The sequence below is a fragment of the Vicugna pacos genome, chromosome 1 (assembly GCF_048564905.1).
Source record: "Vicugna pacos chromosome 1, VicPac4, whole genome shotgun sequence".
NCBI classification, from domain to species: Eukaryota; Metazoa; Chordata; class Mammalia; order Artiodactyla; family Camelidae; genus Vicugna; species Vicugna pacos.
Window position 1 is genome coordinate 63,881,093 of NC_132987.1, and position 27,522 is coordinate 63,908,614.

The following is a 27,522-nucleotide window of genomic DNA, read 5'->3' on the forward strand; positions in this document are numbered from 1 at the left end:
CCCAGGAACCCAAGTGCCAGGCTTCCGGCTCCAGGGCCAGCGCCTACAGCACCTGGACCCCCAAGCCTCGGTTTCCTCCTGTGTGAAATCAGATTACCACCTTCTCTGCTTCCCACTCAGGGTTATTGTGAAGATCAAATAAAATCCTGGATTTGGGCAAGCTTGGGAAACGGTAGAGTTCTCACCTCTAGGACCAGAACTGAAAGCAGTGAAAATGATAAACTACTCTGATTGCAAAGTAATAATTACAGATCTTCAAAAAAAATCATTTAGATAACCTGTGTAATTCAGCAGTTTAAAATTGCCTTAAAGCCTGATGATGTAACTGCAGCATGAAGATGTGACTATGCCTGGGAGACGGCAGGGCTGGGAGGGCACCGTGGTGTCTTATTTATATTCACACCGAGTGCAGGGGCCACATTCACTGTCCTGATTCAGAAGAGATCTGTGTACTTGACGTTTACAACATGTATGTTCTGCACAGGGAGTCTGGGTACAGACCTGGACCTGTGAGATGTGAGGCCAAACCCGTAGGGGGCTGTTCTGGAAGCCTGTGTGTGGAGTGTCCCACAGGCACCATGGATCAGGAGGAGAGCCTTTTATTGTGTTAACAATCATCTTTCCCTTTGCAAGTCATTTAGCTTCATTGTTCATAAACATCAGAGGAACATGCAAATTAGAGCATGCTGAAATGCTTTCATTTGGCCAAGAATATTTTCAAAGAGCTCCCTGCTGCTCAGAAAGAGTCCTGAGCAGCTGGCTTCACTGAACTGTAGAACAAGCAAAAAGATGTTAAATAAGGATTAAGGGCTTTAGACAGTAAGTATAAGATGTTAAATGTTTTCCCTGGCTCATTTGTGGGCCCTTTTCTTAATTCAGCCAGGCTTTCTATGAAAGAGCAGCTTCATTGGTTTCTGTGTTTGGGTTTTTTTTTTTTTTTCCCTTGTCTAGAGGGAAAGATAAGAATTTAACCTAAAGGAAGATAAGACCAGATGTAAAGCAGGCTTTCCTAATTTTTGATTTCCTGCCCATTTGTAAGTTCCATTCCCCTCAGGCCCAATCAGCATAAACTGATATTAACTAGAATTTTATTTTATGATTGAAATGGGCCTCAAAAATGGGGCTGCTTTCTTTCATGTCTGAACCCAACAGTATCTTGAATACGGGTTGTTTTCATCATATGGCTTGTACTTGTGGAGTCTGGCAGCCCCCTGGAGTGGGGGTCCCCTACAGATGTTTGGCACCTTTCTCTGTAGCCCCTTGGTGGTCCTTAGAATATCAGATTCCTCGGGGGCTGAGGGTATAGGGGGGAAGGAAGAACTTAGAAGATGGACACACGTGATGTTAAATGTTAATCTTGACCCTTGGGAGCTGGATGATTTGTGGAGGAACCTGGTTTCTAGAAGCCTCCTTTGTCAATGACAGAGCAGGCATTTCCTCTGAGCAAAAGGAATGGAGGTTAGATGGGATGCGGCCTTAATGAGAAGGGGAACCCAGAGCACGCCCTTGAAAGTGAGGACTCGCTGTCTTGGTAAAAGAACTAGACAGCAAGCACTGTCCTCCATCTGAAGCTTTCTAGGGGCCAATGAGCATTTGTCTTTCTAGCCCCACATTTCCCTCTCCTTCTCCTGGGAGTACATTCTTTAGGCCAGCTCAGCTCTCTTTTCTGTCACAGCTTCACTGGACATCTGAGGCGTGGGAGGCCACGGGGGAGAGGTCAGGCACTCTCCCAGAGCCCTTGCACATACACAGAAGGCACGCAAAGGGTGCTTGATCGGAGCCTTCAGCTCAGCTCACTAGGTGCTCGCTTTGCTGGAGGAGCCCGGAGGTGGTCTCCACCCTCACGGAGAAGGAAGTGCCAGGAGGGGGAGGAAAGCTGAGTGCCCCGGAGATTTACACTCAGCCTTGCGTAGGTCAACCTTGTGAGGTCTAACAGGTTGTTTTTGTTTTCAGTTAGGACCTTCGTGACAGAGTTTAAAATAAAGAAAACGTTTCTTAATACTACCGTGGAAAAACATTCAGACCTCCGTGAAGTTGAAAATGAGATCACCAAAACGGTAGGTTTTCCTGAAAGGCATCTTCCTGCTAGTCCTTTGTTTTCTAGAAAAGATTATTCAGAATTGGGAACTTTTCCTGGGAATCAGCTGTTATCTCCTGGGCTGTTCATTTCTATTATATTCGGAAGGTGAGCTTTATGGTAAAATTAAAGGACTCTCAGAAATAGAAGGGAGGTGCTGAGAACTAGTGGTCCTGGTAGAAGTGTTTCTTCAGATGTATCCTCCTGTGCAGCCTTATCAGTGCCCTGGTATTCCTTTTCCATGTACACACGCACAGTCACAGCCATTTAGATGACAGGCACCAGTAAGAGCTGCTGGTAAAGAGGAAAGACCCAGAAAATCCTACTGTCCCATCGGCTGTTGACATACTGTGTAATTTTTCTGTCTGTGTTTTGGAACTTGGAGAGAAGGATGCTTTCTTCTTAAGGGAATGCCAGAGGTGTAACAGTTAATCCTATTATCCAGGGTTGAGAATTCACTGAATAGATGATCTAGGGGTCTTTGATTCTTCTTCTTTGCCTCCTTGTCTACTTTTTGTCAGTGGGTAAAAAGAAAGAAAGAAAGAAAAAGAATGGAGAGGAAGAAAGAAGCAGTGGAAATGAAGCTTAGAGAGTAAACTTTGCCTCCCAGCCGCTACCTGAGTCTAAGATTTGGTACTCAGAAAATTGAAATTTGTCATTAAAATAAGTGTTAGAGATTAATTGGTTTCTGATTTTAATTTTACTTGTTCTTTATGGGCAAGAATTAGTATATTAGCCAAAACCTATGGGATTTTGTAGGAACATGGATTTTATTTGTGTAAAACTTAGATTCCAATTCTGTTTCTGTATCTGTTGAGCATCTACTCTGTGATAGGCACTTTGCCAGATGCCTCACTCCTGTAAGAGGTAGGGCCAACATCTTCACAGATGGAAAACTGGGAGCTCTCTGGAAGTGGTGACATTGCCTGAGTTCACGCAGAGCAGGTGCAAAGTTAGGGAACAGTGCACTAGACCACCCTCACTTCTGACACACATTGCGAGTTTGGGGATCCCCAAGAAACCCTCAGTTTTGATAATGCACTAGAAGGACTCGCAGATCTCACTGAGAGCTGTTATTCTCGTGGTTAGGGTTTACTACAGTGAAAAGATCCAGGTTACAATCAGCCAAGGAACGAGATGTATCAGGCAGAGTCCAGGAGGGCGGCAAATTCAGTGCTTCCAGTAGTCCACTCCCCATGGGGTCACAGGCAGTGTTAACTCCTCTCAGCTACGATGTGTATGATATTCATGGAGTATTGTTAACCAGAGAGATCATCTGAGCCTTGGTGTCTAGAGCCAAAATGTAGACATAGTCAACTGCCCATATGGTTGACCTCAGTCTCCAGCTCCTCTGGCTGTAACCCAAAACCCCCACCATCAGTCACACCGTTAGACTATCTGGAGTGGCCCAGGGCCTCCAGGTAAACAAAGGCAGGACATTCCAAAGGCTTAGAGATGCCTCCCAGGAGCCAAGGGCCAGACCTCTCTTTGTCCAAGGTCGGATTCTCTACTATATGGCAGGGTTTTATGTCTACATCTGGTGCTCTTGGCACTCCATCACAACTGCCTCTTAGTCGTCCTGTAGGTCAGTATTTCCTTCTAAGATAGTAAAGGGGCTGAGAACCTCATGCAGAAGTACAGTCCTTCCTGTTACACGGTGCTCAGTGACTTATTTGTTCATTTTTGCCCAGTATCAACATGTAATTTATTAGTGATGTGATACCCCCACCCCCAAGAAGTTTTGAAGATTTAGACTGTGACTCAAGTGGCCTTTCCCGAGATGCCATTCTGTTGTGTAATGTATCATTTTTGGAAAAATGTTTAATAGTAATAATAAATCATTGCCTTATAAATGTAAAGCAATGTCATACAAAGCCAAAACAGCATGACAGCATCCCATGTTTGAAGGGAGAGATGTGTCTGACACACTTGCTTTGAAGACAGGTGGGTTGCATTGGTCATGGTATTGAGACCCTCTGCTGCATAAAAGGAATCCACAGCCCCTATTGTGTGTGTGTGTGTGTGTGTGTGTGTGTGGTGGGATAGGGGAGGGGGAAGCAGGCATGGGACTTCATGCCACACAGGGATTTTCTGCTCTTTCCAAGGGCACAAGGCAAACACAGGGAGAGTTGCTCTTAATTTGCTCTCAACAAAAGGGCTCTTGACCCATGTAATGTAATTTCCCATGGAGAGCCTTTTTGAAGAGGACCTATCTTTGAATTAGGTCAACTCATTGTAGATTATGAGGGGTCTGCGTAGGGCCTGCCAGACCTGGGGTGGCTGAAAGGAACCCAGCCTTTTCAGTGAGGCTTGTTCACTATGCAAAGTCCAAATAAACAGTTGCCTCTGAGGTTTTTGAAACCCTAGGTCTTAGAAGAGATCTGCTCCTTTGAAGATGTTTTGCATCCAAGGGTGCTATTCTGAACATCATTTCCTGCCAAGATTTTCCCCACTGATTTACTATCTGCCTCCCTCCCTTTGTACTCATGGAACAACAGAGTAAGAGCAGAAAGTCATTTCAGAAAGGAACGAAAAAAAGGATACCACTCCTGTGTAAAGCTGCCTGCTGATAACTTGATGGCTGGAAAATGCCTATTTTATCCTGAAAATAGGAAATTGGTTCTAGGTTCAAGGCTTTTGTCTGACTCCCAGTTAACGACAAACCTATTCTTCCTTTCAGTTAAATATGTGTTTTTCAACATTGCCTGGTTACACCCGATCCACAGCTCATGCTTCTAGGTAAGTAACAGGGCTACATTTGTTTGTCAATCAGTCTATAGAAAGGGGAGGATATTCTAGCACAGGTGATAGCAGCAAAACTGGGCCCTGTTTGGGCTGAGCCACAGAGTAATCCAGGGCCAAGTTCCCTGGACCTTCATGCTCTCCCCAGGCCCTCACTGGAGAATGCAGAGGATGTTCGTTTTCCAAAAGCCCTGGGGCCCACACATCATTTTAGGACAATTAAAACATGCATACTTTGCCTGTAGGGAGTTCAGTGCGGTGGTGATGTCACTCCAAGCCACCTTTTCCCTGGCCTCCAATGTGACGCTGTTTGACTTGGTCGACGGGATGCAGAGATGTGTCAACTCCTGCAGGTCCTCTGCTGAGCTCTGCCAGCTCTTGGGGTCTCAGAGGCGGCTCTTCAGAGGTAAGAGAGAGGCCCTCTGGGAGGACCCACCCATACAGTTAGGCACAGACCTAGGATGTAGAAATGTAAGGCATTCCAGGCTCAGGCCCAGGAAAGCACATCACAGAGACAGCCTGTCTTTGAAATGGGCTTAAGAATTGGCCTTAGTGTGTGTGCACCTTTGTATGCTCATGCACGGATGGGGACACACACACACACACACAGTCCTGCACACATAGCCTTGAGATCCACTGGTCCTTGGCATGCTATTTCTGTTTCTTCTATGCAAGCATCAGTATTGGAAGTGGAGTGTAATGAAGTGGAAATCACTCTTCTTTCCCTTGAAAGTTTCCTGCTCTCTCTGGGGAGACAGAAGTTCACATACAGAATGTACATGCTTGTCAGTGACCCCAAACCTTCATCATGATATACCATTAGGTGAAAAAAAAAAAAGAAAAAAGCATGTGCAGTATCATCCATCCTTTTGCGCGTTTGTTTGCAAATCCTAAATGCACAGAAACAAGACTCAAAGATTATAGGCCAGATGGCTCACAGTGCTGTTCGTGATTTCTCTTTTCTGGTTCTTGCCCTGTTTTATTGAAAGCCTCTACAGTGCATCTAGTGGGAAGCAGAGGAAGAAAGGGATTTGAGACAATTTTGGAAGGCAAATTTGGGTCTTGGAAGGGAGGTTTCGCCTCTGGGATGGGAAAACTCTGCTGGAATCAGAAGTGCTTCCTCATGCAGGGGGGCTGGCCCCTGCTGCGGCTCATAAGTGGTCAGAGCTGGCTGTGCTTGGCTCATTTTACTACACTCAGGACTCGGAAAGGATGTGGAATCTGCGGGAACCTCCCCATCTGGTGCCCAGATGCTGCACCTAAGTTGTAGGTAGCGGGCTTGGTCCTCTATCTGCTGGACTTCCAGGTCGTTTCCGGGCCCGGGCTTTGTAAGAGCTGGTCCCAAGAACACTCCTTGTGGGCTGTGCATGACAGAGCTTGCAGCTGGGAGTTAGCCTGTCACACTGGAATAAATGCTAGCACTTTGGCTTATTTAAGGGCTAGTTGTTCACTTGGGAAATAAACAACAAACTAAACTTTCTGGAGTTGAAGTTGCCATCATTCAGTTTCTTCGGGGAATTAGCTAAATAGTTCCATGCCCCTTTATACTGTGTGCTAACCTTTGAGACAGGAGATCTTTGGTTTTACTTTCCTTCTCTTGCCAGTGATTCAAGGGTCCCAGTTTTTCCTCTCCAGAAAGTAGGAAGGGGACCTTTCAATTCACTAAACACATATAGAGTGCATCCTGTGTGATCGGCATTCTATCAAGTTACTTTTTTGTCCCCAGTAAACACATTTCATGTCTTGCAAATCAAATGGCCAGATATTTGGATGTGTAAGAGCCTGCCCAGGCAGCCCTGCCCACTCTCTGACCCCCATTCTTCTGACTGCCTCGATGCAGCTTGTGGGAAAGCTCTTGTCTTCCTTGCTTCCTTGCTGAGGTCCCATTCTTGTTTTTTGGTTTGTTTGTTTGTTTGTTTAGAAGACTTTTTTCTAGGGCAGTGTTAGGTTCACACCAAAATTAAGAGGAAGGTACAGAGATTTCCCACATACCCCCTCCCCCGACACGTGCTGGTCTGCATTCTTTGCGTCTTCTTTCTGAGCCCCTGAGAACAAAGACAGCCAGGCATCTTGGCTGAAAACAGCCTCACTTCTCTGTTTTCCCTCCCAGGGCTTCTCCAGGTTTGCCAACACACCCCACTTGGTCTCTCACTCTCCTTTTTGAGTGCTGAAGAGGCAGGCTGGCCGAGCTGGGTGTCAGGTGCTGACATCTGGGTGTTGCCAACATCAGGGATGCCCTGGGCTACTCTACACACAGCCATTGGAAGGGAGGACTTTTCCCCTTCAATTCACAAAATATCTTTCTTACCTTTCAGAGAACTGCAGCTCTCATCTCTCCAGAGGTTTAGAGCCCTTGGAAATCCCCCAGGGAGTGTCCCAGCTTTAGATTTACATAAATTCTCATTGTCTGCTAGGCGGATGTTATGCCCAGTAAAGACCATGGGAACGGTGGATGCAGAAAAATCACATCACCGGGTTTCAAATGAAAAGGGCATTTATGTGGCTCTGTTTGATGGACTGATGACAGAATGCTCTTTAAGAATTTCTAGGACGGCCACCCCTCCGTCGCAGATGCAGGGCCAGCTTTCCTTCCTTCGCGTGGATCTTCTTCTGTGCAGGGAAGGGTTGCTTCAGCCCGGCGAGACTAGCAGTATGCCCTAGCAGGCAGGGACCGTGGGCCGGGTGGAGGGAAACATGAGACTGGCTCCCAGAAAATATCTAATCAGGCCAGGCAACTCAGGCTGGCTGCCGGACAAGCTAGCACGGGTCTGGGCAGCCTTTTGTGCTGGAGGTATTTCTTTATATTAATGCTTCAAAAAGTTGAGACGGGGGACTGTAGCCGCTGAGTACCTCTCTGTGCCAGCTTCACAGTGTTTGCCTGGTGAGAGTTTCCATTTTTCATTTTTCTCCCTTAAATACAAACCTTTCACAATAAACAAAGGAAATTCTATCACAAACACAAATAGGGTTCTGATTTAGCACGCCAACTTCCACTGATAAAGACAGGAAATTCAGCACTGAAAGCTAAAGTGTGTCCTAAACTAACCTCCCTGTGACCAAGCCACCCATAAGCCCCATGCTCTCGGGACACAGAAAAGGAGGTGTGGAGGCTGGGGCCCCTGGGTGGGTGAGAACCTGCCAGGGTGGGGGTAGTTTTGCTGTTAAAGACTGGCCCCTGGTTTCTGAATAGACTGGTGTTTTCCTTAAGTTGGGGAGAGGGAGCCCACAGCTCACTGCCCAGGGTACATGGCTCTCTCCTCTTGGACTCGCTCGTGCCTGCCGAAAACAATGGCACAGTTTTTTGTTTTTTTTTTTTAAGACAGCCTTTGAACACATTTTTATTGAGCACCTTCTTGTATGACAGACACTGATCCAGGTGCTGGTGACACAGTAGAGGACAACAGAGGTCTCGCTTTGCCCTGTGCATGGTGTAAATAAGTTACTGTCCACTATCCAGTTGGCTTCATTTTTTGTTCTGTTGTCTGTATACACAAATTGCGTGCGTTTTTTGTCCAGACCTACCTTAGATGCTAAAATGCACCCTCATTGTGTCCACTATATACAACCTCAGAGAGGGCCACGTGCGCAACAATGAACGCTTTTTGTTAATGCCAAAGGCTTCTTTGTCATTCACGGAATGATCATGGCCCCCATGCCCAGGGCCAGACAAAGCCAGGTGGATATCTGTACCATAAGAATGAAGGCTCTAAAGTGAAGGAGGCAGAGCCTGAAAGATTGAGCTTCCTCTCCGCCACCTCTGCCTCTCAGTGGTGGCCCGGTGACCAATGGTCCCACGCCACCTTCAGCCCCTGTGTGTGGACCAGTCTCCACAAGATACTAAACACCCAGAGACGGACAAGCCCCAGGATGCCATCAGTGTTGTGGGGGGCATACAGTAACGTTACATGCCACACTACACCTCTCCTTGGAATAAGTCTGTTAGGCAGCGAGCTACCTTCCATGGAGGGGTGCTGCATCCCTTTCGGCCAGGCAGAACCCGAGCCAGGACACACCTCAGCTGAGCCAGGTCTTCTTCCTAACCGAGCATGGTCACGCTTTCTGGGTTTGTGCCGATTCTCCCCTGCAGTACTTGAGTGTGAAGGCGCAGAGGACGCTGCCCATAGACGTTCATGTTTGCAAGGGACAGTGGAGTTGGGGACAACACCCCATTTCTTCTGGGTTTGGTTTCTGACGTGTGGCATGCTGTGTGAACTTCCAGTAACAGGTCGGGGGGCCAACTCCGGGGAGGAATAGCAGAGCGCTGTGCGGAGGGGACCTCAGAGAGGACCATCGCACCATGCAGGAAAGCTGCTCTCCGAGCCTCTTGAAATAGGAAGTTTGCGCGTCTTAATGTTTGAAGTGGAGGAGATTTTGTTTTGTTTCACTGTCTTGTTTTTCCATTCTAGCGGGCAGCTTGTGCAAGCGAAAGACTCCAGAATGCGACAAAGAGACCTCCATCTGCACCGATCTGGACGGGGTTGCCCTGTGCCAGTGCAAGTCCGGCTACTTCCAGTTCAACAAGATGGATCACTCCTGCCGAGGTACCCGCAGGGTCTGGGGTCCTGTGGCCCGGGGGACGCGGAGGTGCTTTTCTCTGCCCGGGGCGCTTTCTCTGCTCTAGGTGTGACTGTTCTAATCTGGGGCTAACCGGGTCTGGTTATTTTGCTCCCAGCAGGATTGAATACATTATTTCCTTGGAATAATAGCATTATCTCTGACTGGTGCGCACTGGTCTGGCCAATCAGATTCAAAGGGAAAGAAAAGAGAATGGAATGCTTGGGATGGCAAGTCCTTGTCTTCTTTCTTTCTTCTTTCTTTCTTTCTTTCTTTCTTTCTTTCTCCCATCTTTTTTTCTTTCTACTTATAGGGAGTTAGAAAAATTATTGTTTTAATTCCCAAAGTTTTATTCTTTTGTCCACTAATCTTCTAAAATGAAAATACCAGCATGAAGTCAGGGCTGAACCGTCTAGCAGCAGCTGGCCACTCGGACACCTGAGTTAGAGCCCTTTTCTGCCTCGTCCTGTCTCATCTCGGGCAAGTCACTTCACCTCCCTGAGCCTGAGTTTCCTTTTCTGTGAAATGGGTGCAGTGATATGTCATTGGATATTCTAAGAACCCGAGAGGGCAGTGGTTATGCAGGTACTTCCTAAGCCATTGACACTTGCTCTTGTGTTTTACTCAGGTTGCTGTTAAAGCAATGACTTCTGGTTTTAAAGAATCCTAACTCTGCTAACCTCTTAAATGAGGATGAAATTTATTCAGTTTGAGAGGAAGGCTGCTCAGTGAGTGCAGTGCAAGAATACTGCTTTAAAATAAAGTGAATTCAAGCCCAGGGCACTGGGTACCCTGACTTATGAAACACTGCTGCAATCTGGGATCACAGGAAAACTAGCAACATAAAGGCATCATGCAGCTTTAAGGCTCACATCACTTGAGAACCTGTATGGCCCAGTTTTCCTGCTCAGTCAACGCCTGCTGGTGACAGATGTCCTGGAATCTGAGTAAAAACCACGTCCTGGGGAGAGGTGACACGCTACATATTTATCAGGACTTCCTGTTAGAGGAGGACTTGTTCTGTTAGGAGAGGATAAAAATACATCTCAGGGCAGCACTCTCCTCCTGAGCTTTGAAAGTGCGCAGGCCTGGGATGGGTGTGAAGCGGAGGGCGACTCGCTGGGGCAGCGGCCCTGCTGCGTGAGGCTCACAGCGCTCCTCGGCACCCGGTCCTTCTGTCGCTTTGATGCAGAGACGATGCTTCTGAGTTTCTTCTCTTCTGGTTTGATGCAAAGTGTTCCTCGCCGATCTTAGAATCTGGGGTGTTGAGCCCCCGCACATGGGCCATCCGTGTGTGCTGGGGGCCTCCGCGCTCTCGGGTGGCCTCAGTAGCAGCCTTGCCCCTCTGCAGCCAGCTGGCCTGAGCCGCTTCCCTCTCTTTCCAAGTTAGCGATTTCATAACCGCCGCTTACAGATTAGCACTAGCACAGATTACCAGGTGCAGTGAGTGACACAGGCGCCGGCAGCCTTAGGGAAGCAATGACCTGAGAAGCAGCATAAGGAAACCTTGGTTGCCTTTTGCGCTTGTGGCTGTGGCCCTCCTCAGCCCCGTTTCTGCAGCATCCTGTTGGTTAGATTTTCCTCTCTGGCCTAGAGCTCTGATGAATGGATCCCCGAGCTGCTTGGGCCACAGCCCTGTCGGCTGGGTTCTGAGGGGTTACAGTGACATCTTCTGGCCATTGGTGCTCGAGCACAAGGGTAGTTAAAAGGACACTTCAAATCCTGGGGTCAGTTCCCCGTATAAATGGAGAAACAGAGGAGAGGGGCCTGTGGGTGTGTTTTTTAAATCTCTGCAATTCACAGCTATCCAGTAGCAAGTACATATTACTCTTTGTTGTGCACACACACACAGACACTTCTTTGTGTCTCATATAAAGTGTCTTTACAGTGTCTTTACCAGACTTTCAAAGCGTCATATAAAGTTAAAATAGGTGTCCCTCCCATAGGCGCCTTAGCTCCCCTCCATCGTGCAGGCATTCTGATGAAGCCCAGCCATCTGTTTGCGGGTCTTCCTCTCTGACTGCACTGCAGACGCCGTGGAGGCCTGTCTCTAGACTATGTTTGTACGTTGTGGGGTGCCACAGACGTCTGTGGGAGGAACAAATGGATGATGGCCAGCAAATATGACAGGAAAAGATTGGCAGGTCTTGATTTGGTTTCCTGCAAGGGAAGAAAAGAGCCTCGGAAGACTCCACCACCTACTGGTTTTATTTAAAAGGCACGAAGGCTTGGATTTGCCTGTATTCCATATCATTAAGGGAAGCCCACTGTTGGCGTTGTGTGCTGGCTGTTGCCACCTCATTTCATCTTCAGTGCTCCATGGGTCAGGATCCCTCTAGGGTGTGGAGATGAGGATCTGGTCCTAAGGCGCACTGGGGTGCCCTGTGGCAAGTTTTCCCTCCAAGAGCCCCTGGAGCAGTGCCAGGCCCACCACGGCTCTCAGTCTTTGATGAATGACTGACCAAGCTCATCTGAGATGAAGAAATAGCATTATACCAGGAAGTCAGGCCACTTCTGAAACTATGTGCAGACAGCCCCACCCATCAGCTCGCAGGCAGGACAACAGATGGACCTTACATCTGGCTGGATGACAGCCCTGGGGTGGAAAGCTCCCACCCAGCAGATGAGGGACGGGTGGGTAGAGTTGATGTAAAAACATTTCCAGGAAGAAGTGTTCAGAATAGAACAGACCGATGTGATGTCAGCCTGCCTCAGTGCTGAGATGGGTGGGGGTGAGTCCCCGGGATGCCAGCAGTCCCCGGGTAGCCGCCTTGCAGGCAGGGCTCTGGGTCAGCCAGTGTCGGCTCCTCCCGTTCCAACGACCTGGCCGTAGGACCGGGACTGGCGGGGCTCGGTGCTTTCCCCGCCAGGGAGGCAGCAGTGCTCGGCTGGTTCCTCAGACAAGGCCCCACCTGAGTGAGGCCAGCAGAGAACTCAGGTCTCAAAGATTTGGGAGAGGGGCCACCTTCCTCCTTCCTGAAATGGAATGTGATTATGCTCTACCTTGTTGCAAAAAAGATTCAAAGCACCTAATGAAAATTCATAGTAACAAAATGAGATTTGATTTGAAAGGTAAATCAGGTTGGAGAAATAAAACGACTGCTTTATTGAGGCTGGAAGGAAAGTGAATATGCAGAAAAATAGATCGTAATTTCCCATGTGTTTGCTAAAGATAGACCTCTTGCTCAAGTTCTGAGCTTCCCAGCCGCTGAGGCAGAGAGAATCGTGATTCTGAAATCAAGTGGGGACCATAAACTAAAGTAGAGTTGTTCAGGACCATCCCCATCCTTGCAGGGCCTGGGACCCGGGAACAGTTTCTCTGGTGCGGCCTCACCACAAAGGTCCTGGTGGCACTGTGGCAGTGTAGTCTGTGATGGCCCACCAGAAATACCACAGGGACTCCCCAGGGCTGCCGCTAATAATAGATGCCCTTAATGAAGAGAATGTAGCTCAGGAAAAGTGACTCCATGGAGCCAGCACCGTGCAGTCCCGGTTCACAGCTCTAATGATCTGCCGTGAGAGACTTACAGATTATTTAGAACAAAATTTTCCAAACCATTCCACAAAACTCCAGCAATATGTCGATAGTCTGTGACAACAAAATAGATGCTAGAGACACCTGGTGTCTAACCTTAAAAAATAGAAGGAAGATATGTATTGTACAACACGGGAATATAGCCAGTATTTGTAGTAACTGTAAATGAAGTGTTACCTTTAAAAATTGTATAAAAACTAAAAATTTTTTTAAACCAAAAAAAAATAGAAGGAAGAACAATGTTAAGCACATCTGTGTAGTTAATATTGTAATGCACCAACCCTTAACGGAGGATGCGGGCAGGCTGTGAGCCGTCTCCCACTCCAGCCCGCAGGGCATGCAGCCCCTGGGCCACGTGCACTGCTGGCCTCTCATGGCGCCATCAGCACGTGTGGTGTCTGTCCAGGGATCGCTGTTCTACGCTAGGTGCCGTTTCTCACCTGTGATCATGTATGCATCCTATATCATACATTAGTCATGAATCAAATTTCTATCATTCCTTGCAGCAGTGAATTTGTCTGTGAGGCCATTTTGTGTTGTCCGCTCTCATCCAAGCGTGCGTTACAGCTCATGATGTGCTGTCAGCTTCTTGTAGTGTTGGAAACCGTCCGTGATCAGATAAACTCAGGAACTGCTGATGCAGGGGAATGGCTGGCCCACAGGCCTTCAGGGAAGCAGTGGTCCATGAGCAGCACTGCCAGAGGGCTCCGAGCTGTAGTCTTGAGTGACATAAGATTAGGGCTCATCTAGGCAAGACCACAGTCACCTGCACAGACCGCAGGGTGAGCGTTCTCTTATGGAAACTGGGCACTCCCCCCACCCTAGGACCATGGCTCTGAAGATGTTACAGCTCTCACTTCCTCAAGGAAGGGGGCTGGTGGAGCCAACAGCAGTTAAAGATTTGATTTATGTTAGAGAAGGTGGAGCATTTATCTTGTGTTGATGGAAGGATGTTACACAGGGGCCACAGAGCTTCCACAAAGAATTGTACTTGTTGTGTGATAGTTACAACTGTAGACATCTCGTCAGCGGTTGCTGTGTGCCAGGTGCTGTGCTAAGTCATAGGCCTTATTCCTTAATCCTCTCCAGGGAACTATGAAGTAGATATTATTATTATCATCACCTCCACCATCATCATCATCCTTTTTTTATAGATGGGAAACTGAGAGCCACTAGGAGGTTAAGAAATGTTTTGGATAAAGCTAAGCTTTGAGCTGGCAGCAGTATTTGGGCCAGGTGGGAGATGATTCTAGAGCTAGTTGCAGCCTTCTGACTAGAATCTTCTTGAGGATGTTAGGGTGGTTGGTGTTTATTAACTGTCAGTTTGGGCCAAGGAAGGTCAGACACACTCATAGCTTTTCCTTTTCTCTTTCAGCGTGTGAAGATGGATACAGGCTTGAAAATGAAACCTGTATGAGGTAGGCTCTGTGCTCACTTCTTCCGATGAATTTGTTCCAAACCTTGTTTAGACATTACTTAGGAAAATTGCCTCAGCTATTTCTTTTGATAATCGAAACTAACTCTTGTTCTTTTTCTCTGTCGACTTGCAGTTGCCCATTCGGCCTTGGTGGTCTCAACTGTGGGAACCGTAAGTGTGCAGAGTCTCGAGCTCCATGTGGGCAGGGCGGGCACGGCTTTTGGCATGCAGGGTGGCTGTCCCCTCCCCTCGCCCTCAGTTTCAGTCCGCCGTCTTCTCAGCTCCCGTGCCAGGAGGAAAGCCAAGAGCGCTCTCCAGGGGCTGGAGGTCTGGGGGGAGATAAACCCGTTCCGCAGTAGCCTGACAGTGGAGTGTTAATCAGTACATTAGGCGTAGGGGTGGGGGGGTGGACCAAGCCCAAGGAGAAGAGAAGAACCTCCTGAGTGCTTCTTGGGGAGACTTTGACTGGCAGGTGAGGAGGGAGGAGGAATCCAGGCAGAGGGAACCACCTCAACAAAGGTCTTGGGGCAGCCTGGGCCCGAGGTTACCAGGGAAAGTGTATAAGCGAGCGTGGCTGAGGACAGAAAGAGGCCGGCGGAGAGTAGGGGATCAAGTTGGCAGAGGTTGTGGGGGCCAAACTGTTGGGGCTTTGATGTCAACCTGAGAGTTTAGACTGTATTCAGTAGCCACCGTGGAACTAGCAAGTCCTTCCTTAGAGCAGGAGAGCACTTTGGTCAAGAAAATCAGGTCAAGCTGCAGTGAGGACAGACTGGATGCAGGAGAACCTGGGGCCCTTTAGACGAGCATTGCCACAGCGGGGTCTGGGCTGGACATAGATGGGGGTCCGCTGCTCCTAGCTGACGTTTATGCTCCTGAAATACAGAGTGGCAGTGACTGCGCACAGGCCACGTTTCACACTTGATTCAGTTCTTTAAGAAAAGTAGTTGGGATTCACTTAAGATCACTTTCACTAACATTCTCTTATATTGAGACCTAAGGAATTGAAGTCGCCCTCAAAATTGCTGGAAGAAGTTCTGGGATAAAGGACATAACAGGAATAGTAACACTCAATACTTTATTTTAGGATAGCTTTGTCACTCATTCTGTAGACGAATGTGCCAACAGCCCATATTCTTAGTTTACTAGACCACAAGTAGGCATGATTTTATTTAACAGGAGATGCTCCTCTCACCCCACTACTCAGAAATCCCAAGGGTTTTACAGGCTCTTATGCCAGAACCTGGGGGAGAAGGCTAGATAGATATTTCTCATTATGACACAATATCACAGGTGTCCTCGGTTTATTAGGAGCCTGAGTGAGACCAGGTGATGAGCATGAAGAAGTGGTCAGCTCGGGGGTGAGCCGGGGAGCAGGAGGTGAGAGATCCTACCAGCAAGTCCACTTACAGAATGAGCCAGTACCTCTAACTTGCTTTACTCGAACAGCTCCCTGATAAACAGCAAGTTCATACTGTATAGCACAGGGAACTATATTCAATATCTTGTAGTAACTTACGGTGAAAAAGAATATGAAAACAAATATATATATATGTTCATGTATGATTGAAGCATTATGCTGTACACCAGAAACTGACACATAGTAAACTGACTACACTTCAGTAAAAATATATATATACATTAAAAAAAAAACAGCTCCCTGAATATGTTTTACTAGAAAATGCTGCGTATTTCTCAGTGAATGGAAGAAGGCAAACTGATATAGGGAAAAGCCCTAAAAAGGGTTGAAGGGAAGGGGAGTGAGCTGCAGGGCATTGTTCTAAGAGGCAGTTAGCGATGTGTTTTTCAGAGATCACTGAGTACTGTATTTGTATGGAGATAAAATACCCCTACATCCTTTGACTGTTCTGTGGGCTCCTATGTCTCTGAGTTTTGTGGGTGGGGTCTTGGAAGTAGCAGTTCTCAGGGATCCTGAGACTTCTTTTCCTCCCCTTTTATTCGAGTCACCAGCATCACGTCCAGCAGAGGGCAGACTTCCCCTTGGATGGCTAGCTCCCGGCCACCTTCTGTTGCTGACCGGTTAACGCTGATGGTGCAAATATCACTTTACGACTTTGATATCTGCATTGGTTTGAGTGCTGCAAAGCAGTTAGCAGTTGGTGATGATAAGTAGCACCTGACCCCTGCCCTTTTCTCTGCGGCCTCAGACCAGCCCTGGTGTGGGTTAAGGAATCGGGAACACCTGAGTCTCATCCCCATCTGTGCTGGTAACGCCCTGTGAAGCCTGTGGCTTGTCACTTGGTGTTTTGCGTCAAATAGTTCTGACCACCCATCACTGTCACTTCTGCTGCCACCAGCAGAGACAGTAAGTGCCTTCTTGGGGCTCTGGCTCAGGCTGGGTCTCTTGTAGGCTAGAAACGCTGCTCTCTGCAGACTTCTTGGGGCTCACACTCTGCCCAAGCCCCACGAGAAGGGGGCCCAGCTTTGCCCAGCCCAGCATGTGGTCTTGCGACTCCCTGACACCTACATTCCTGGGAGTCGTCCAGCTCTGAGACATTCTGGCTGTAGGCATAACCTCCGGGCTGCCTTTCTAAAAGGCCCTATTGACTTCCTAGTTGTGCCCAGATTCCACTCGCGGCTCCTCACAGAGAATATCCTTCAAACTGGAGAGGGCAGGACAAGCCCTTCTCTCAAGTCCCTGCGTCCCCGAGGTAGTGCAGGCCCAGCCGAGCTCCCGTGTGCACCCGGCAAGGCCGCCCAGGTCTGCTCCTGTCTTACCACTGCTCGCCTTTTCATTTTCTTTGCATGTAAAATATTCCAGTTTCTACCTCAGATTCCAACAATTCCATCTTCTGTTACTACTTGTCCAGTGGCCCCAGAATTCTCTTCAAGACTTGTTGTCAAAATGTCCCTCACTTTCCCCCGGCCCCTCCACCCTTTTCTTAGGCGTGTGCATTTCCTCCTTCATTTGAATTTTATCCAGGCTCCTCCTCACAGTGTTATTATATCTCTCATGACATCATCGCTTGCTTCACCTCTTTTCTCTTTTTAAAATAAGTGGATTTTGTCTTTTCATTACATAAAAACAACACATGCCCATTAATTTTCCTTTTTTTAACCCAAATTAATTAGAAAATATACTTAAGAGAAGAAGAAAACTAAAATAAACGGTTTTATGACCCATTAAACGTCGCTGTTCACAGCCTGGTGTGTGTCCTCGCCCCTGCGTGTGGTCCCTCTGACCTGCTGGAGCAGCATCTCCCAGGAGCTGGCTGCACGTGCAGAATTCCGGGCCTCTCCACTCCAGACCTGTTGCGTCAGAATCTGAATTTTAAGCAGACCCCTAGACTTAGTGAATATGCAGATTTGTATACATACCAGAGTTGAAGAAGCACTACACCGTTGTAAATAAAGGTGTTAGAACATTTGTGTGTAGTTCTATACGTATGTATGTATTTTCACTTGTCTTATATTAGTAACTCAACGTACAATGCCCAAGTCATAGATAGGTGAATGTTTGACTTATGAAACTGCCAAGCTGTGACCTAAAATCGTTGTTTGTGTTTATATACCCAGCAGGCGTATGTAAAATGCTTCCACAGTGTTGCCAATACTTAATAGGGTCAGTCTTTTGAATTTCCTTAAACTTTTAATTTAAGGAAGCAGTAGTTTTAATTGCATCCCCCTAAGGATTCATAACGTTGAGCATTTTTTTCATGTTTTTATTTGCCATCTGTGGATATTCTTAGTAAAATGTCTGTTCATACCTTTTGTCTATTTCTACTTTCATTAGCAAATAAATAGTTCATTTTTTACCCTAAAAAAAATACGCACAGAATATAGTGTTTTGTAACCTGCTTTTAAACCTAGTAAACTGTGCAGTGTTTTCATTTACATGATCTTATAATGTCACTCTTGACAGTTCTGTGGAATTCTCCTCTCTGGAGATACCATAATTTACTTAACCATTCCCCTCTTATTATCAATTTAATATCTTCTTTTATATTCTCATCCTCTACGCCATTCTTCTGTTTGTGGTTAATGTCACTTTGTGATTGTAGAACTCACATAATTCCTAGATTACCTCTCTCTGGCCGCCGACATTTTTTTCCACCCCTCTTTCTTATCCACAACAGGTCCTTTTGTAGGTCATCTTTTCCATTCACATGCCCTATGTGTGCCCCGTGTCTCTCCAGTGGATATTCCTTCCCCACCAGGCTCCCAGCATGGCCAGCGAGGATGTAGAGCCTGTTTTTCCCCATGTCTGGGTCTCTTCATCCTCTTCCAGTGAAACTGGAACATTCAACCTAAAGATTTCTCTGCATTGTCCCCATCACCTCAACCTACAGTCAGGTGGCATGTGTGTAAAGCATCCTCTAATAGTCTTCACCTTGTCGTTACGTTGGTCTTAAAAAGAACTCATTCCAGAGGCAATGCCATGTGTTAGCAGGAGTTACTCATAATAAACATTCAGAAAGATAGTGCTAAACATAGGAGGAAGGAGAGTTCATTAGTTATCCAGAAGTCCGCTGGAAGCCTCATACAGCTGAAAGCAGATACCTCACTCAGTCTTGACGGGCCTCACCCCGTGTCAGAACTGAAAGGAAGTGGCCTGGGAGAGGCGCGTGCTGCCCTGTATCTGCTCTTGAGTGCTATGGCCATGTCGCAGCCTGTAGACAAATTTTGAAAGCTACAGAGGAAAAGAAAAAAGAATGCTTTCTGAAGGAAAGATGGTGCAAGGGGAGTGGAAAGATTTAAAAGGCAGAATTCTAACCACATGTAGCTAATGAGCTCAGTGAGGGGGAGATAGGGAGAACTAAATGAACTTCAAAATAAAATCAATGTGGTGACCTAGAAAGGTCTGTAATGAGTGTAAGAGTTTTAAAGGAAGACGTATGGGTTGGTACAATTCTGACACCAATTCCGATGTGTGTTTTTTCCACATCACTAGGCCAATTAACTCAATTCTGACACTATCTCTGGGTAGATCCCGCAGGTTGGGGGCTCAGTCCACAAGACTTCCCTTCCCTGCTCCCCCATCAGATACCAGTCCCAAGGCCAGGTTGTTACCTGTGCGTTTGACCGGCTGGCTCTAGATTGGAGGTTCCAGTGACCCCACCTCCTTGGATTCAAGTAATTTGCTATACTGGGTCACAGAACTCAGGAACGTTTTACTTCCTAGGTTACCAGTTTATTATGAAAGGATTTAACTCAGAAACAGCCAGATGGGAGAGATGCCCAGGGCAAGGTTTGGGGAAAGGGCCCAGGACTACCATGCTGTCTCCCAGCCCGGCACTCTCCCCTCATCTCCACATGTTCACCAACCCGGATGCTCTCTGGACATCATCCTTTGGGTTTTTGTAGGGGCTTCAATACACAGGCAGGATTGATTAAATCATTGGCCATTGGTGATTGAACTCAATCTTGAGCCCCTCTCCCCTTCCAGAAGTTCAGTGTGATGGGACTGAAAGTTCTAACCGTCTGCTCATTGGTTGGTCTCCCTGGCAACCAGCCTCCATCTATAGGTTACCTAACGGCTTTCCAGAAGTCACCTGATTGACTTAACAAAAGACACCTTTACTCCTCTCAAGCCTTAGGAAATCCCAGTTTTAGGAGCTGTACCAGGAACAAGGACAGAGACAGATATATCTTGCAGATCAGTGTCACAGATGGCCAAGGTTCTTCTGGAGTAAATTCACCTAGCTAGCTTAAACAACCAAGACAGTTTATTGGCAGGATCCTGGAGTGAGTCATGGAATTCAGCATCAGGAGTTGCAAGCATCAGGGAACTGTGGGGAAGCACAGCAGCTGGAGGTTGGGCCCTCTTCTCAGAGCACATGGTACCACAGCCCCATCGTCCTCTCTCGCCTCCGCTCTTGCGGTGTGTCTGTGCACAGGCTTTCTTCCTCACAAGACAACATGATGGCAGATAGGCTCGCCTAACAGCTTTGAGTGTATGTCATTGGTTCAGTCCTTTTGAAAGAGAAGATTCTCCCTCTTTCCCACACTGAGATTCCTGGGAAGAAACTCATTGATCCAATTTGGATCACGTGTTTACTCCCAGACTGATCCACTGTGGCTGGTGTGTCATGCACAAGCATGACCACCCGCACTGTGCCCGGCATGTGGAGGTCCCAGAAGGGAGTTGGCTAAGCAGACAGTTCTGTAGATTCCATCCAAATAAACATATCAGCAAAGACAGCTACAGCATATAGGAAAGGTGAAGGCCCAGACTGGGTTGGTTTAACGAAAAATGCCAGCAGCAATGACAGCAACATCAACCTGTGACTAAAGCACAAGAAGAATAAGGGAGGACAGAGCCCTTGCTTGGGAAAGACTGCGAAATGTCAACAAATGTCTAAGACAAAGTAAGACTGAGAATTCCAGGCTCATCATTCTGGAAGATCTCTTCGAGCAGGGAGGATAGGACAGACAAACCCAGGACAACACTCATTGCCTTCACTCTCATCTTAATTAGCAAACATTCAGGGAACCTGCGGGCCTAGTGAGCGTTACAGGAGGTGTTGATTTAAATCCCAGGCATTGTGCATCGTCATGTGACCTCATCGTAAATCTAAAGACAGTCTTTAAGTGCAAACGATCGGTTGTAGTTCATGAGCTGACTTGACCACAGGTATGAGAAAAAAGTCCTGTGGGTTATATTGTCCGTAAGCTTGTTACAAATACCCACTGACATGGCTTCCAAAGAACATCAAACAACTCTTTGAGCAATATATGTGTATAAAATAAATGATATGGATGTATACTGTTGACTGAAAAAAAATGTAGAACCTAGAAGTTGAGACTTATGTTTTATTTGGCAGACTTTCTGAGGACTTAAGCCTGAAAGACAGCCACCTCTCAGATCGCTCTGAGGGACTGCCCTGAAGAGGTAGGGGAGGAACCAGGATATATAGGAATTTTCCAACAAAAGCCAGTTAGTGGGAACATCAAAAGATTACTGTTAATTAAAGAAAACCAGATATCTCATTCCCTTGATGTGCCCCTTAGTGATCTAGGGCCTGGATCCTGCTTTTCTCCACCCTGGGTCCCCTCAGGGTGCACAGTTGGGGCGGCTGCAGTGACTTCTGGCTTGATGGTCACAACTTCCTTTATTTACTGATACAGCAGGCAATACTCTTTGTCCACAATACACATACAATGTCTAGATATTTAGAGGAGGTTGTGTGTATGTAAACACATGAATAAAATGTGGGAAACAGAGAAAAGCTTGGAGAAGAAAGCACAAGGCTGTCATCACCCGAGGCAGCACTAACATCTGAGTATTTTTGTGAATTCCCTCCTGGGCGCTTTCTCTGTTCTCCTCTCTACTGTATTTTACAATCTTATCGGTCCACAGTAGACTCCTTAAAAAAAAAGGAGAGAAGGAAATTAAAGATAGCTGGTGCCTGGAGGAGAGAAGAGAGGAGCAAGTGAGACTTTATTTTCTTTATGAGGTGTCACCTCACACCAGTCAGAATGGCCATCATTAAAAAGTCCATGAAGAATAAATGCTGGAGAGGCTGTGGAAAAAAGGGAACCCTCCTACACTGTTGATGGGAATGTAAATTGCTGAAACCATTATGGAAAACAGTATGGAGATTCCTTAAAAAACTGAAAATACACTTACCCTATGATTCAGCAATCCCACTCCTGGGCATATATCCAGAGGAAACTCTAATTCAAACAAATATATGCACCCCAGTGTTCATAGCAGCAACATTTACAATAGCAAAGACATGGAAACAAGCTAAAAATCCAGACAGATGACTGAATAAAGACAGTGTGGTATCTTTGTGTGATGGAATACTACTCAGCCATAAAAAAGAATAAAATAATATCATTTGCAGCAACATGGATGGACCTGGAAATTGTCATTCAAAGTGAAGTAAGCCAGAAAGAGAAAAAAAATATCGTATGATATCACTCATATGTGGAATCTAAAAAATGACACGAAGTTATTTGCAAACAGAAACAGACTCAGACATAGAAAACAAATATATGGTTACCAGGAGGAAAAGGGGAGGATGAAGGGATAAATTGGGAGTTTGGGATTTGCAGGTACTAACTGCTATATATAAAATTGATAAACAGGGTCCTATTGTATATTCAGTGTCTTATAATTGCCTATTATAAAAAGAATATGAAAAGGAATTGTATATGTATAATTGAATAACTGTGCTCTACACCAGAAATTAACGCAACATTGTAAACTGACTTGGGTAATTAAAAAAAAAAAAAAAGATTTGTGGCCATGTAGAATCCACCAAAATATCAAGTATATTGAAACTGAAATTCACAAACTTTCATTTATAAGAAAATAAAAATATTAAATTTGGCTTTAATAAAAAAAAAAACCCACAAAAGCAATTAAATTAGAAGAACATCCAAAAGCACAAGCAGAAAAAAGCTCATCCTCAACCACAGGCCGTTTGGGAAGCACTGGTCTACTGTCTTTGTCTCTTTCAATGCTTGTTTCAGAGAGGAACCTGCCACTGCAAGGATCGCTTCTACAACCAGTGCTCGTTTGTTTTGCTGAAGGGAGGAGACGTGACCTTGGTGTGGAGGGATAAGCAGGAGCCAGACTTTGCTCTCTGGCTGGGAACAAAGGGAGCCTCTGTGGGGTTTTTAAAGCAGGGAAATGGCACCATCACAGCTGCTTTTGAAATTAATGGGCAAAAACTTCATGCTGTACACCAGAAATGGACATAACATGATAAACTGACTATACTTCAATTTAAAAAAAGGAGAAAGAAGGAAAGGAATGGGCAAGACGGGGGCAGGAGGATGAGTTGGGAGGTGATTACAGTTGTCTGGTCAGGACTCGATGTGGGCCTGGGGTGGTGTGAGGGAGATAAAGAGCAGTCCACAAATTTAAGGATTTGTCTTTTGTCGTTACTTTTTTTTGAAAGTGAAGCTTGCATACACGTGTCAGGAGGTGAGGGAGAGAATTCTCTCATTCGTTGGTTTGCTTTGTTCCTTGTGTATCTACATACTGATGGTTTCCCATAAAACTCTGGTATCTGTGCTGCTTATTTCAAGAAAGGACAGGTAAATGGTTGCATGGCTTGTGTTTGCTCTTATCTCACAATCTGTTCATAGTCAGCTCTGTGTATTATCCTTTGACTTTACCTGAACACCTCCAGAGCGTGGTTCCAGCCAGATTTACCTGGTTATTGGCCCTTTTTCCATCTTGGACTTTACACCCTGAGGACACAATTTTAATTATATTTCCACAACACAAAATCAATCTGAGTATCTAATAGAATTTGGTGAAAAATATGATTTTTCCAGAAATACACGGGCATAAAACCAATTAATTAAAATTTTAATACTGTTTATTATACATGATACGTGCTCACGTATATGACTGCCAATTTCTGGTATTAAATTCGATTTGTATTCATTGAGGTACCCAGCGCCAGCCTGGATTATGCAGTGATTCCCAGGCTCTGGGTAATATGTCTTATAAAACTGGGGAATCTAGCTTAGGGTTGCCTCCTTTTTATTTTATCAAGTAAAAACCTAAAACCAAATTTTAAAAATTCATATCTATCCTCACCATCAATTCCAAAAAAGTTTTTAACAATTATTTTCAAAAGTAGCCCAAAAAAGATTCTCTTTTTTCTCAATTACTTTTTAAAAACTAGCCTTATTGGAGGCATAATTTACACATAATAAAGTGCATCTAGAGTAAGTAAGGAAACAAAGGAAGGACCAACTCTTAGGTGGTATTAAAACTAGGGAAAAAAACAAACAAGCATAGTTTTGGAGAAACACATGCATCTCCTTTATTTTTCTCTTCTGTTGGTGGACTGGTGGCAGCGTCATCAGGCTGGTCTGCAAGTAGAACTTGGGACCCCCACTCTAGGCATGGATGAGAAAGGGAAGCTCTTCCCAAAAAGTGTAGGGAAAGAAAAATCATTTTTCCTCTCCTTCCTAGGTTCTTGGCTGAGACACCTCCCCCCCCGCAGAAGCCAGACTAAGAGGAGAAAAACACAATTTTAATTATGTGCATACACATGGGAGCCCCACAAAGATATGAGACTCAGGCAGCCAGATGGTTGAGGCTCATATACCCTCCTGAGCTGAGGAAAGGGCCGGGGGCCTGGGGCTGCAAATGGGAAAAGGTAATTCACAGGGGAAAAGTGCGAAGAGGAAATGTTTGGGAAGCAAAGATTCCTGACAGCAGATAAGTCTCTCAGGTGAACACATCATCTCTGGTGTTAGCTCTCTTCCTGGTACCAGCTTCTTTCTAATGTAAATTTCCCTTACCAAGGGGTAACTAGGACTCAGTTTTCAGAGCTTCTTCTGTGTCTGCAGAAATATCAGCTCTAAATAATAAATATGTAAAGAAGCACATTTTGGGGTGACACGTTCTGCTCCCCTTCAGTAGAGAAAATGCAGAGCCGGCCTTTAGCTGCCCTTGCTGGGGGCCCAGGGAATGAAAGGTGGCCCCCAGCTGAGGTACTGGGGTGGCCTTGGGGTGGGGAGGGGGACCATTTTGGGGCATTCCTTCATTCATTCATTACCTCTTACCAATCCACGTTTTCCTTTTCTCCTGAACCCTGTTTAGCCTATCAGCTTATCACCGTGGTGATCGGGGCAGCGGGAGGTGGGCTTCTCCTCATCCTGGGCATCGCACTGATTGTTACCTGTTGCCGGTGAGTGTCGGGGGTCCACATCCCAATTCTGTCCCTTTGCCTGTGTTAAACAAGGGTCCATTTTTATCCTCATAAAGAATGTCTGGGGTGGTGTACAGTATTAATGATAATCTATTTCTGAACCATTAAAGAAAAAGAAAGGCAAATTTCTGACAGGCACTGCCATCAGGGAAAGAAAAGGAGAGCAAATGGGATTTTAGTAGAAAAAAAAAGAATATTCAAAAGCACAAGCAACAAAAGAAAAAAGATAGATTGGACTTCATCAACATGAAAAACTCGGCTTCAAAGAACACTATCAAGAAAGTGAAAAGATGAGGGAAGGGTATAGCTCAGTGGTAGAGTACATGCTTAGCAGGAGGTCCTGGGTTCAGTCTCCCAGGACCTCCATTAAATAAATAAATAAGCCTAATTACCCCTCCTCCCCCAAAAGTGAGAAGACAACCCACAGGAGGGGAGAAAATACTTGTAAATCATCTAATAAGGGACGTGTGTCTAGAATATATAAAGAATTCTTACAACTCAGTAATAAAAAGGCAACCCCATTTAAAAGTGGGCAAAGAACTTGAAAAGACATTTCTCCAAAGAAGATATGAAATTGCCAGTAACATATGAAAAGATGCTCAAAGTCATTAACCATCAGAGAAATGCAACCAAAACCGACATCGGGGTAAAAAAACCCCAGTAACCCAACATTGGATACCACTTGAAACAAACAGACAAAAAAGAGAAAATAGCAAATGTCGGTGAGAATGTGGGAGAATTAGGATGCTCATACAGTACTGCTGGAAACGTAAAATGGTGTAGCCACTTTGAAAAAACTGGCCATTCCTCAGAAAGTTAAGCAGAGTTGCCATTTGACCCAGCATTTCCACTCTTAGGTATAAACTATGAGAAATGAAAACATATGTCCACACAGAAATATGTACATAAATGTTCATAGCAGCCCTATTCATAGTCGCCAAAAGGTGAAAATAACCCCAATATCCATCAACTGATGGATAAACAAAATGCCATATCCATACAATGGAATATTATTCAGCCATGAAAAGGAACCAACTACAGATACATGCTGTAATGTGCATAAACCTTGAAAACAGTATGCTGCATGAATTAAGCCAGTCACAAAAGACCACATATGTATGATTGCATTTATTGGAAATGTCTAAAATAGGCAAATTAAAGAGAGACAGAATGTAGATTAGTGGTTACCTAGGGCTGGATGGGCAGGGGCAGAATGATGGGTAACAGCTAAGGAGTATGGGTTTCTTTCCAGGGTGATGAGATTGTGCTGGAATTGATTGTGATGATGGTTACACAGCTCTGAATATACTACAAACCGTTGACTTGTACACTTTAAGTGGGAAAATGAAGAAACAAAAAGAGATGAAAGGGGTTCACTGAAGTCGTTAGCAGTGGTGAGGAGCAGACTTGGCTCTGGGCTGCTGGACACCAGTGGGATGGGTTTCTACTGGACAAAGAAGGAAAGAAGGGAGCTGGTCCCCTTCTCTGTGATTATGCAGATAAGGGAAAACTCAGACCTTTGGTTTGGATGGTAATAAACAGCAGGAATTATCCTGACATCACAGATGGAGGGAGTTTACACAATAGCAAATTATCTTTTGGACCATTGATATGCAGGACAGTTTAAGATATCCTCTTCCTCCAGGGAGGCTGCAGAGAGCAAGCTGCTCCAACTGCCCATCCAGGTATGCAGGCCTCACGGTTCAGCTGTTGCCTGTAATTTACAATGTTGCTAGCAAAGCATCAAAGATAAACTGTATGAGTGGAAATAAAATTCTGGGAATGAGACTAGGAGCTAGAGAGACGAACCTCGAATGCTCCGGGGGTCTGCTAAGTGTCCCGGAGCAACCAGGTAGTGTGGAAGGAGAGCCTGTCTCTGCTGGCCCCTGGGAGGAGAAGGTCTTTGTGAATAATAAAGTCATTGTTTGAGACCGGATGCTCCACCCCCAGGGAGCAATAGAATTGCAAGTCTGTTCTGAACTTGTCAGGAGGGACAACGCCTAAGCCCCATGCTGGACATTTGGTTTTATGATCCCGAGTGATTTGGTGCTTTCCCCAGAAAGTTTATTTACAGGAAAGCTACGTAAAGGGAGGAAACTCCAGATTCTCTTCCCCAGGGCAAGTATAACTAAACATGTCTGACCCTAGGCTGGGTGCACAAGGTGACTGACATATCCTCCAACCCTTTCCAGTCAGAGAACTCTCACAGGTAGGGAATTTGTCCTAGGGTTTCCTGCCCCCTGAAATGAGAATCTGTATGGGTATAAAGACAGCTGAGCATTTCTGCAAACAAAACATCGTACTTTTACGATTCGTGAAATAGCTTCACGCAGTAAAAGAAGACTGACTAGGGAGTTCGAAAGCCTGAATTCTAGTCTGAGCCTTGCTAGTAGCAAACTGTGACCCTAGGACAAATCACATCCTTCACAAAGCCAGAGTTGCCCCAGCCCCGCAACTCCTCAAGCAGGTTGGAAACGGCTGGACTAAAGAACCTGTTGACATAAATAATCAATAAACAATCAGTAATAAGAATAGGAATGAATTTTTTCTAAGC

At 45.9% G+C, this 27,522-nt stretch overlaps 1 protein-coding gene across 2 annotated transcripts in view; it reads left to right on the forward strand.

The window, feature by feature from the left end:
* HEG1 (heart development protein with EGF like domains 1) overlaps positions 1-27,522 on the forward strand; it is an 83,418-nt gene that overhangs the window by 46,596 nt on the left and 9,300 nt on the right. The window contains exons 10-16 of one of the 2 annotated variants that reach the window (XM_072963919.1): positions 1,954-2,057; positions 4,758-4,816; positions 5,065-5,225; positions 9,226-9,360; positions 14,284-14,326; positions 14,459-14,496; positions 24,860-24,947. In XM_072963919.1, the coding sequence (XP_072820020.1) occupies positions 1,954-2,057; positions 4,758-4,816; positions 5,065-5,225; positions 9,226-9,360; positions 14,284-14,326; positions 14,459-14,496; positions 24,860-24,947 (628 nt within the window). Of the gene's footprint in view, positions 1-1,953; positions 2,058-4,757; positions 4,817-5,064; positions 5,226-9,225; positions 9,361-14,283; positions 14,327-14,458; positions 14,497-17,486; positions 18,154-24,859; positions 24,948-27,522 lie in introns of those variants that run through there. The other variant, XM_072963920.1, reaches the window with a different exon arrangement.